The sequence below is a fragment of the Trichomycterus rosablanca genome, chromosome 16, assembly GCF_030014385.1.
Source record: "Trichomycterus rosablanca isolate fTriRos1 chromosome 16, fTriRos1.hap1, whole genome shotgun sequence".
Lineage (NCBI taxonomy): Eukaryota > Metazoa > Chordata > Actinopteri > Siluriformes > Trichomycteridae > Trichomycterus > Trichomycterus rosablanca.
Window position 1 is genome coordinate 20,332,399 of NC_086003.1, and position 10,081 is coordinate 20,342,479.

The 10,081-nt window shown below is 40.5% G+C and overlaps 1 protein-coding gene across 3 annotated transcripts; it reads left to right on the top strand.

The window, feature by feature from the left end:
* Positions 1-162: 162 nt before the first annotated feature.
* On the top strand, positions 163-7,745 carry kiaa1191 (KIAA1191 ortholog). 3 transcript variants are annotated; one of them, XM_063011755.1, is made up of 9 exons: positions 163-301; positions 1,980-2,098; positions 2,484-2,592; positions 3,377-3,570; positions 3,759-3,873; positions 4,136-4,260; positions 4,881-4,984; positions 5,076-5,236; positions 6,136-7,745. In XM_063011755.1, exons 3-9 carry the CDS (start codon positions 2,565-2,567, stop codon positions 6,345-6,347), a joined length of 939 nt encoding a protein of 312 aa, XP_062867825.1. In that variant the 5' UTR covers positions 163-301; positions 1,980-2,098; positions 2,484-2,564; the 3' UTR covers positions 6,348-7,745. The 3 variants fall into 3 exon arrangements, with proteins under 3 accessions (XP_062867825.1, XP_062867826.1, XP_062867827.1); XM_063011756.1 differs by lacking the exon at positions 163-301 and adding an exon at positions 502-518; XM_063011757.1 differs by lacking the exons at positions 163-301; positions 1,980-2,098 and having other exon boundaries at positions 2,330-2,592.
* The last annotated feature ends 2,336 nt before the right edge of the window (positions 7,746-10,081 follow it).

Consider the following 10,081-nt stretch of genomic DNA (forward strand, 5'->3'; position numbering starts at 1 on the left):
GTACTACACTTACTCCCTCTTGTGGTACATTATAGTACTACACTTAAGCCGCCTGGGTGATCCACATCTGGGTTCTCGCAGTGAAGTATCGCGAGATGAAAGCGAGAGTTAGGAACCGTTCCAAACCGGTCTGTGCTTTCAATCACACACAGTTAACGGGAAGTGATGGCAAAGACGAAAGTACACACCGTACAAACCCCTTATTGTGTATTAGAACGGGTTCAGTTTATTTATTCGTCATATATATGATGAACTGTTAGATACGAAGAGGAGGCAGATAGCTACGGAATCTCTGAGTCTGGTAAACAAGCTTATGTGTACTGTTTGGTTTGGTTTGGTTTGTATTGTTAGTTGGTTTGTACAGCTGATATGAGTTGATGTGAGACTGACACACTGGACCGGTTCTGTCCTTGAACTGGAACGGTTAGATCACTGGGAATCTGATGTTCATGGCGGCTGGTTCGTGTGTTATTGTCTGCTGTCCTAGCAAGTGTGTTTGTACTGAAGCGACATGTTCTGTGAGCTGCTCCAGCCATTACGTAATGCTTTCTGTCCATGTGTGCGTTATAATATACTGGCATGAAACATCGAAATGAACTATTAACCTTATTCTATTGTTTACATGCACACAAGCATCAGATTGCTTGTGAATAAGAATACTCCTTAACTGGGTTTAGATGCACTTTATTGATCTAGTTATGCAAAACCAGTGAGTTTACCTGAGTCAGCCAATAATCTAAATTGAGAAACATCAACAAGCTTTTCAGCATGACTGTGTATAACACAATATTACCACATCATTGAGCAAAGAACAATAATAGTAATGTGAAATTAAAACCGCAACTAAGGTAAACAATGTGGAATTTGTGGTGGGGATGTAGGGAATTATTTGGGGGTGGAGGGGAGCCAGGTATTGGTGTGGTAGGATTGGCTGGTTACTCACTGTTTCTCAGGCAGAGACAGATTGTGAATATTTTTCCTTTAAACCTATAATCGACTACCATTAATCATCCTATTACAATCTAAAACACATCACTTAGCTTTATATCAAGAAGTCTTTATATATTATTAACTAAAACAGTGCAATGTAGCAAACAGTTCTTTAAAGTATGAACAAAACACAGTCATAATAAATATGTAGTTGGTATATTCATTTAAAGTTCCTACTGACAACACTGGTGTACTTATTATAGAATTAGGTTATTATAAGTGGAGTTTTATCTTCATACTGAAAATGATGCAAAACCTCCACATGATTTTTTGACAAAAAATAATAATAAGTTGTAACACACAGATCCACACACTGTAACATGCAGTCAGACTCCATACAACACAGCTTCACCTATTGTACATTTAAGAGGCTTCAGTACCAGATGACTCAGGGCCTTTTTACAAAGTTCATCTACTGAGTCTGTAAACACTTAAAAGTGCAGAATTTTATTGGGATTGATCTTTAAATGCATCCATGGATAGTAATCAGCCTAATTCAAATGATTATTTTTCTACTTTCACTTTAAAGATTTTTCTCAGCTGCTGTATTCATGTACCTGCAGCAAAGTTTAGTCAGATTTAGTTGATATTTGTTGGACAGGAGCGCTACATAAAGTCACTTATCTTTTCCTTGTGATATTTTAGGCAAATATTATAGACCCCAGGTCTGTTTTAGCCAATGAATTTGTTAAAACTTAGTACTAATGTAAAATATTTGTAGAGAGATGTCTTATTTATTTTCAGCATTTAGCAGACGCTTTTATCCAAAGCGACTTACAATTGTGACTGAACATGATTTTGAGCAATTGAGGGTTAAGGGCCTTGCTCAGGGGCCCAACAGTGGCAACTTGGTGGTGGTGGGGCTGGAACCCGGCAACCTTCTGATTACTAGTCCAGTACCTTAACCACTGAGCTATCACTGCCCTATAGTACAGATTAGTATATTGTTAAAAATTTTATGACTTGTTTTTTGTTTTTTGTTTTTGCAGATTTCTCACTGCACTCCTTTCATCGTGCCACAATGCTCAAATTGCATACTTTTCATTGTGAGAGTCTGCAAAATACTGCCCTATAGCAGTAGGACCTCAGGCCTCAACTCCCTGCACAGGTAAGCAAGCTCTGCTTACTGTAGTGTAAGTTCTAGTATAGTCTTCTTTAGTTCCATGTTCCTAGAGACTCCTACAACAGTTTTAGTTTTCTATTGGTATAACCCTGATCCTGCAGTTTGACCCAGCAGTTTAAGGTTGACAAACAAGCAGTTGGTGCCAATGACCCCCAGGAAAGAGAGCTTTTTATTCTTGTACACAACCTTCCATGTCTGTTTTAGGCTGCTTTACTTTTAATTATTATTTTCACATAATAATTTGATCTTTATAGCACTTTCTTGAAGCTTGAAGTGACATAATTAAACCTTCTTTAAATGCATTGTAATTTTATTTGCTGCTTTTGTTCTGCTGCTAATTTTAAATACATTTTTTTCTGTTTCTGGACAGGTCAGATCCAGTCTCTCATTTGCTTGGATTTTCCTACTTTTTTGCACATTTCTGCCCAGGCAGAATCATACTTTAGTGGCCATGGTGTCCAGACCTGGAGACATTCCAGGTAAGGACAGACTCGGTTTGAAATCCTTCTCTTATGTGTGTGTGTGTGTCTGTATGAGTAGGTTGTTGGGTGTATGTTTCAGTGTTCGAAGCTAAGTGACCTTATTCATAGGCTTAACCAGGTTTTACCTGTAACAAAGCTTTATATCTCTAAATCTGCCATTTGCACAGGATGTCAAGATCCTAGCCTGTTCTAAACTAAATTCTCATACTTGGAACTGATTTAGCTTTCATGATTAACTATGTCAAGGAAGGTGGTAGCCGAGCCCCCACAATAGACCCCTGCTCTAGGGGATGGGGGTGGTTGCCGCTTTGCACCCAGTGATTCTGTTAAAATCTGACCCATGGCGACCATGAACAGGATAAAGTGGTGGTCAAGCATGAAAACAGAATGAAAAATGAAATACTGTATTATATACTTAAATAATTATACAGATTGTGGTTTAGGTTCAAAGCTCTCCCTGTGCCCACGTGAGGTTCCTCTGGGTACTTAGTTTTTCCCCAAAAAACATGCAGAAGGTGGCGTGACTGTAATACATGTAATTGAGTGAGTTCATGGATTGGTGTTAAACACCCTGCAATTGACTGGCACATGTTAAAGTTATATTTGCACCATAACATCCAGTGTTTCTAGGTGGCACCAGATTCACTACAGCCTTTGTAAGAATTAATTATTAAAGCTGAGTAAATTAATAAGTTTATTGATCAACCAGAACTGTAATAATTAACGCAGTTGTTTTTATAAAACTATGGGTACTCATCTGTATGGTGTTGTGGTGTTTTAGCCTTGGAGGCGAGCTCTGGAGTAAGCGATGGCCTGCTGGGAGGCATGTCCATTCCTACAGGCATGACCCGCCGTGCCCTCAACTACGATGACAACCTGGAGCGGCCCATATCTCCTCCCCCCACTGACATCAACATAACCAACCTGTGGAGAAGGCCTGTTATTCCTGAAAGAAAGTTCTCCCGCCTGGCTGAGGTACTCCGCTTCCTGACATTTCAGTGCTTATTAGGGAAAAAAAATTGTAACCAATAATCAGCCATTATTAGTGGACAGTTAAATGTTAAGTAAACAGAGTTTGATTATGTACTATTAATGTAAGACTAACTAAATCTTGTTACAAAATCCTACAGACTGCATTTAAGCTGATCTTTTTTTGTCTTTAGGAGACTGAATCAGAGGATGCAGTGAAGATGGCATCTGCATTTGAATCCACCCAACCTGCAGTTCCAGTGGTGAAGGCCAAAGCTTCCTCAGTGCTCATGAACTCCCTCATCATCAGTAAGAGAACTGAGTCCTTTACAGTACTCATCTATTATCTGGCAGTATTAACAGACAAGTATTTGCATCAATATTGGTTTGCATCATTTGCATCATTATTCTGGGACAGTGGTAGCCCAGTGGATAGAGCTTTGGGCTATCAACTGAATGGTTGAGAGTTCAAATCCCAACCCTACCATGCAGCCACTGTTGGGCCCTTGAGCAAGGCCCTTAACCCTGTCACTGACAGGATTGATGGGGAATTTGTACCTGTGTATTTCAGAGCAGACCCAGGAGAGCATGCAGAGTTTTGAGAAGAGAGCAGGTTTGACTGATACAGGCTACACTCCACACAAAGGCCTGGCTGCTGAGGAGACCAAGTATCACCGCATGGCTCAATCAATGCAGGTCAGTTTTCAGCCTGTGCTTAAGTTATCTTATTAAGTATTTATTAGTAGAAAGCAGCCTCAGAGCACGTTTTTGTAAACAGTCACATGCAAACATTTGTAAAAGAATGGGTCATTTTAAAGAATTACTCAATTTGAACATGGTAAGATGCCACCATTGCCACAATCACCTGTAAGTGGTATTATTGGACAGTGATAGCGTTTAGGAACCACAGCAACTCAGCCATGAAGTGATCCATGAAGGATCGCTAAGCAGTAAGGCACCAACGAGTTCCAAACCTCCTCTTTCATAAACATAAGCACAATGCCTCTCCTGTTCCTGCATAACTGTGACCCAGAGGACAAAGCCAGGTCTATATAGGCATGGTTCAGTAAGTTTGACTCTTTTGAAAGAACTTTGGACTGAAATAGGAGAGAACTAAGAATATCACCCCCCCCCCCCCCCCCCCCCCCCCCCCCACACACACACAAACAAAGGGTGAACAGAACATCTGTCTCAACAGAATCTGTACTGTGTGAATTTGATCCAATCTCATTGATGGCCTGTAATTTACTGCAGTTGTGTGTACACAGTGTACATTTTATTCACTATTATTTATATTCAAATATGCTGTGTCATAGAAGTTGCAAATGACCGGTTCTGACCTAAAAGAGGAGAAGCAGTCAACCTCTGCTCAGTCAACTCCATCTGGAACTCCTCAGTCATCTCCCAAACAGAAGCGCAGGTACACTGTTGATACTTCTTACTGTAATAACTAGTAAAGCTGTTTATGCTGTGGTAAATATTCAAGCATTTTTTGTGTCTGTATGTTCCAGAAGCTGGATTAGCAGTCAAGGCTCTATAGCCTCACTCACTGGCTCAGAACATAGTTTAAGTTCCAGTTCCAGCATAGATATGGGATCAGGTGATGGAGCTGTGGAGCGCTGGAGCATGTTTGGACCAAAACCTCAAGTCCAAAAGTCCAGCACTGACCCAGGTACATAGCACTTAACAGATTTCGACCCCCCCATCATATGCCCCATTCAGAAAACCTCACTTTAGCATTGGGAGACCCATAAACCCATCCCTGACCACAGCTGACAGTCACAGCAGTGATATAAAGCAAGTGTCACTTTGATGTCAGGTGGCACAGCAGTAAAACATGCTAGCACACCAGAACTGACATTTCGAACTCTTCAGTTCGAATCCTAGGCAGGCTGGGCGCCTTCACGAACATTGATTGGCTTGTTGTTCAAAGGGAGGGGGGAGGGGATTCCTCATGCATTTACGAACTCTGCTGGCTGATTGATGGTGCCCACACAGGGGTGATGCGAGGGAGACGAGGGATAATGCAATCAGGGTGTGTCTCTCCGTACACAAAGCTGGTTTGCATATGAACTCGCCTCATGCGGGTGAAAAGATGCAGTCGGCTACTGCACACTTGTCGGAGGGGCATGTGTTAGTCACAGCTCTCCTCTGTCAGGAGTGGAGATCAGCATCAGTAGAGACGAAGTGTAATGCAATCGGGTAATTGGATATGACTACATTAGGAGGAAAATTGGGGGGGAATGAAAAAAAGGTAGCATAAAAAATATAGAATGCATGTATTCTGGCCCCTAAAACACTTATATTCATACAGAACTCGTTTTAATAGATATTCATTTATGATTGATATAGCTGATACATCCTGATATTTGTATTGCTTTGTAAACTTTGTATTTTTTTTTTTACTGTTTTTTTATCTTACTTTTAATATTTCACAGCTTTATTGCATCTTAAACTTTAATGCATCACAGTTTGCAATCAGCCCATTAGCCACAAGTTAAGGATCATTTGTTTAGAAGTTACTTTTTCTTCGCTTTTTCATACCCTCCCTTTTCTCTCTGATTTTCACAGGTGGCTTTGCATTGCAGTCCTATAAAGGTGCTCAGAAGCCCACTCCCATAGAGGTTATGAAGGCTCAGGCCACTCGGCTGGCCGAGGACCCCACCAACTTTAAAGCTCCACCCAAGTTTGAGATTCCAACTATGGATGGCAAAAAGCAAGTGACTCGACCCCACAAGCTCAAACCACGTGACATGAACGTTTTGACGCCCTCTGGATTCTAATCTTTCCCACAAACTAAGTCTCGTACATCAACACGTAGCTGGTCTATCCAGATTTTCCCTTGTCTTCATTGTGCTGTGAAGTGATACGTGATTTGCTTTCCTTGTTTAAATCTGTCTCTGCACACATGACTCAACTACAGTTAGTCCAGCTTCCCTGGAATCGCTGGACGCAATGCAGTAACACGTGACCCGTAAGTGGCGTAATCCTTTGTGGTGCTTCAGCCAATCCCCAAGTGTGGGCAGCAGACTAAACAACTTATGGCTGTGCCTCAACAGCATACTAACTTGCTATTCAAAATTTTAATTTGGTGTGTTGTTTAACAGGATATCCATACAAAACGGTTTGCATTGAAATGTAAGCAGTCATTTATGCACTCACCTTTTTAAAAGGAGCTGAGTTCGAATCTCAGCTGTGCTATTGACCGGCCAGTTGCTTACACAGACACGACTGACTACGGTTGTTGGGAGAGCTGGATAAAGAAATAGGTATAAGATCGTTCTTTGAGGTGTCACAACTGCTAATGACAATGCCCCCCAGGTGGTAATAATTTTAATATTGCAACACTTCATGTTCACAAAAGAGATGCAGGTGAGTGTTTATACATGTATGTAGTCCTGCACAAGTAACTATGATTTCACTGCTTCAAATGTTTACTGCTTTTTTGGACATGCAACCCTAATTTCTTTACCAACAAATGATCTAAATGATACTTTGTAGCTTAACAATGTCCCCTAAATCAGATTTGAAAACTTGGCCATGCTTTAATGGAAAACATTTTGGATGATTACTACTTTTCAGCTAAATTAGCATCATAGCTAAAGTAACATCAAAGCTAAGAAAGAAAACCTGTCTGAGGTCCCTGGTTGCATTTAGTAAGAGGAAATTGTTAAAATTAGATTTTGTTAAACCCTTTCCTGTGTCGTCTCTGTGTGTTAGTCTCATGTCATATTCAACACTGGTGTATGAAGGAATATGAGCTAAGTTAGATAGAAGTAAGCCTGTTAACTTCTTGTTCCGTTTCCGTCTTTGTTTTTTTCTTCTTGTAGTGTAGTCTGTACTGGACCAGTGGATTTTGTAGTAAACTTGTGGGTTTGGGGTTTGACTGTTCACTGCTGCTACATCACCGTGAAGGCTAGTATAGTATTAACTTGTGCTTCGTTGGTCCATGTGTGATTTTTTTTTTCATAATTCAGATTCATGCTATGTTGCATTGAGCCACTAGAGGGCACTAGTCACTCGGCTAATTTTTATTTCATGTAGCAACTTTACATTTAATTAGCATACAGAAATCGGTTATATTTTTGTTAAATGTTATAAAATTGAATTGAATTTCAGAATTTTGAATGTATAGTTTATTTCCTGGTGGACCGTTAAAGCTAAATAAACCCTAAACACCAGTTTGGCTTCAGTGTCATCAGTCAGTGATGTTTATGTAAATGTTAGAAAAATCAGATTAGCGTAATATGACTTGCATCTCAAACATAAAAACAACATAAAGGAGGTATTGTGGTCACAAATAAAAACTATAACTAAAATAAATGCTACTATACAGTCTAGTTCAGGGGTGTCAAACTCATTTTCACCGAGGGCCACATCAGCATTATTGTGCCCCTCAAAGGGCCGATTGTAACGTATTCTGCTGTGATTGCAATCTGTTGTTTTTCTTGGAGGTTGAATTCTGCATTTATATTGTCCTCCTTTACCACAGACACGGCCTCATAACACAAGAGACGCACCGTTTTCTCTTCCTGAAGCACAAACTTGTTTTCATTTTCATTACATTTCCTCCTTCTGCTTAATTTTCTTACTTATCTTCTTGCACATTTTGGGATCATGTGTAAATATTTCTTAACATCATCTACTGGTGGGATGTGTCACTTTGCAGGTCACAAAATGAGCATGCATTTTGAGAGATGCAGTTAATGTTTACAGAGTTTACAGTGTATTTTAAGACAATTGTTCTGCCCTCACTAAGAGTTTATCCCCCTTGCTCAGCTAGACAGACAGACAGACAGACAGACAGACAGACAGCTCCCTTCAGAATACAGTCGGTTTTATTTGCTTCCCAGCTGTGTGATACACTGTGTGCACCAGAATGAAGTAAAAATACAAACAATAAAACAATAAAGAACCTAATACAGTACAAGCACACAGCTGTAGTCAAGTGTTACATCTGGTACAATATGAGCTTTAACCAAACGTAAAATAGCGCTAACGAGTTAGCATTTTGTGTAAAGATACTAATTGCGGTAACAATTGTATTTAATTATGGTAAATTTGTAACTAAAACGCTGTGATATACTCACTAAACATTTACAAACAACTGAGAATATAAATGCCACTACTTACAGACGATGCTTTGGTAATATATTACAAGATAATTATTTATATTTATTATAATTGTTTACATTACTACCCGCGTTCTTTTGCCGTAAAAGTCACATGGCTTCTCAGCGAAGGTCAAAGTTAGTTGCCATGACTACGATGTCAACAGTTAAAGGCTTAAAGGCGCAGGAGTGCCATTAAATTATAACTGGGTCTCTGTAACTACTCGAACCATCACAACAATCATACAGTCGTTAAACCTCTCGCGGGCCGGATCAAATGACGCGGCGGGCCGGATCTGGCCCGCGGGCCGTGAGTTTGACACCCCTGGTCTAGTTGATAAATGCCTCCAAAATACAGAATAATATGAGTAGTTTTATGACCCAGACTCAATAAAATCTATACATTGTAAGCTTTACAAAGAATGGTTTAGATTACATTTTGCCATATTGCTTAAATCTAGTCAAATGATGTTTTTAACCTACAGTATCTTCTGCCAGCAATCATATGTAGTTTTACAAGGGCATACTTGGATTATGAAAACATCAAGAAATAATATCCCTATACATGCTGTTAAGCTACTCAAGAAAGGCGCCTAGGTGGCGCAGCGAGATATTCCGCTAGCACACCAGCGCCGAGGTTATGAACTCCTCGGTTCAAAATTCTGTGTTGCCGCTGGGCGCCATCTGGCGGGCATAAATTGGCAGTGCCTGCAGCAGATACAATGTGGCCACCGTATCTGCAGGGTCGGGACCGGACTATGTGTGGGTGGGATCTTCATACCCTGATTGGCGGAAGAGACGCCTGTGCAGAATGCAGGGGTGAGAAGAGGAGGGCTGTGCACGTGTCGGAAGAGGCGGAACAATGGAACAATGAGAAATCTGTTGAAATAGGTACTGGTTTCACTAAACGAACAGACTGTTTGCAAGTGACTTTTATACAGTTTAGTTTTGGTGAACGAAACATTCACTAAAGATTCAGCGATCTGCAGCATTACCTCTTTGCTGCATGTAACTTTAGAGGGGTGTTTTCACAATAGCCTCACTCTTAAAGAGATTTTCACTCACTGTTTTACACAAAAGAATGTGACAAAACCACTGCATTTTTGTGTGTTTGTTTAGTCAACTAGTTTGACCAGTCAAGGAATTCCTCCAGAAGCAATGAGTTAAAAATAAATTAAAGTTTAGGCTGGCTTTAAATAATGTTGAGGATTGGTGAGCTTGGTATGCTGTGGACTGGTACAGGAATTCCACACAAAAGCCCAGCTGTGTTTCTTCAGCTCACATCCAGCCTTGTTGGCAGACTGCTCATGTCTACGGCTGCCATGGTAAACACGTTTTCCTGAAAGTCCTTCCCTTTCCAGCACCCCTCAAGCTCTCCAGCCCTCTCCCTAGGTGACACTGGAGTT

Coding starts and splice junctions, on each gene's coding strand:
- kiaa1191 (XM_063011755.1), top strand. CDS start 2,565: ATGGTGTCCAGACCTGGAGACATTCCAG. Junction 3,874..4,135: donor CATGAACTCCCTCATCATCA/GTAAGAGAACTG, acceptor TGTGTATTTCAG/AGCAGACCCAGGAGAGCATG. Junction 5,237..6,135: donor AAAGTCCAGCACTGACCCAG/GTACATAGCACT, acceptor TGATTTTCACAG/GTGGCTTTGCATTGCAGTCC.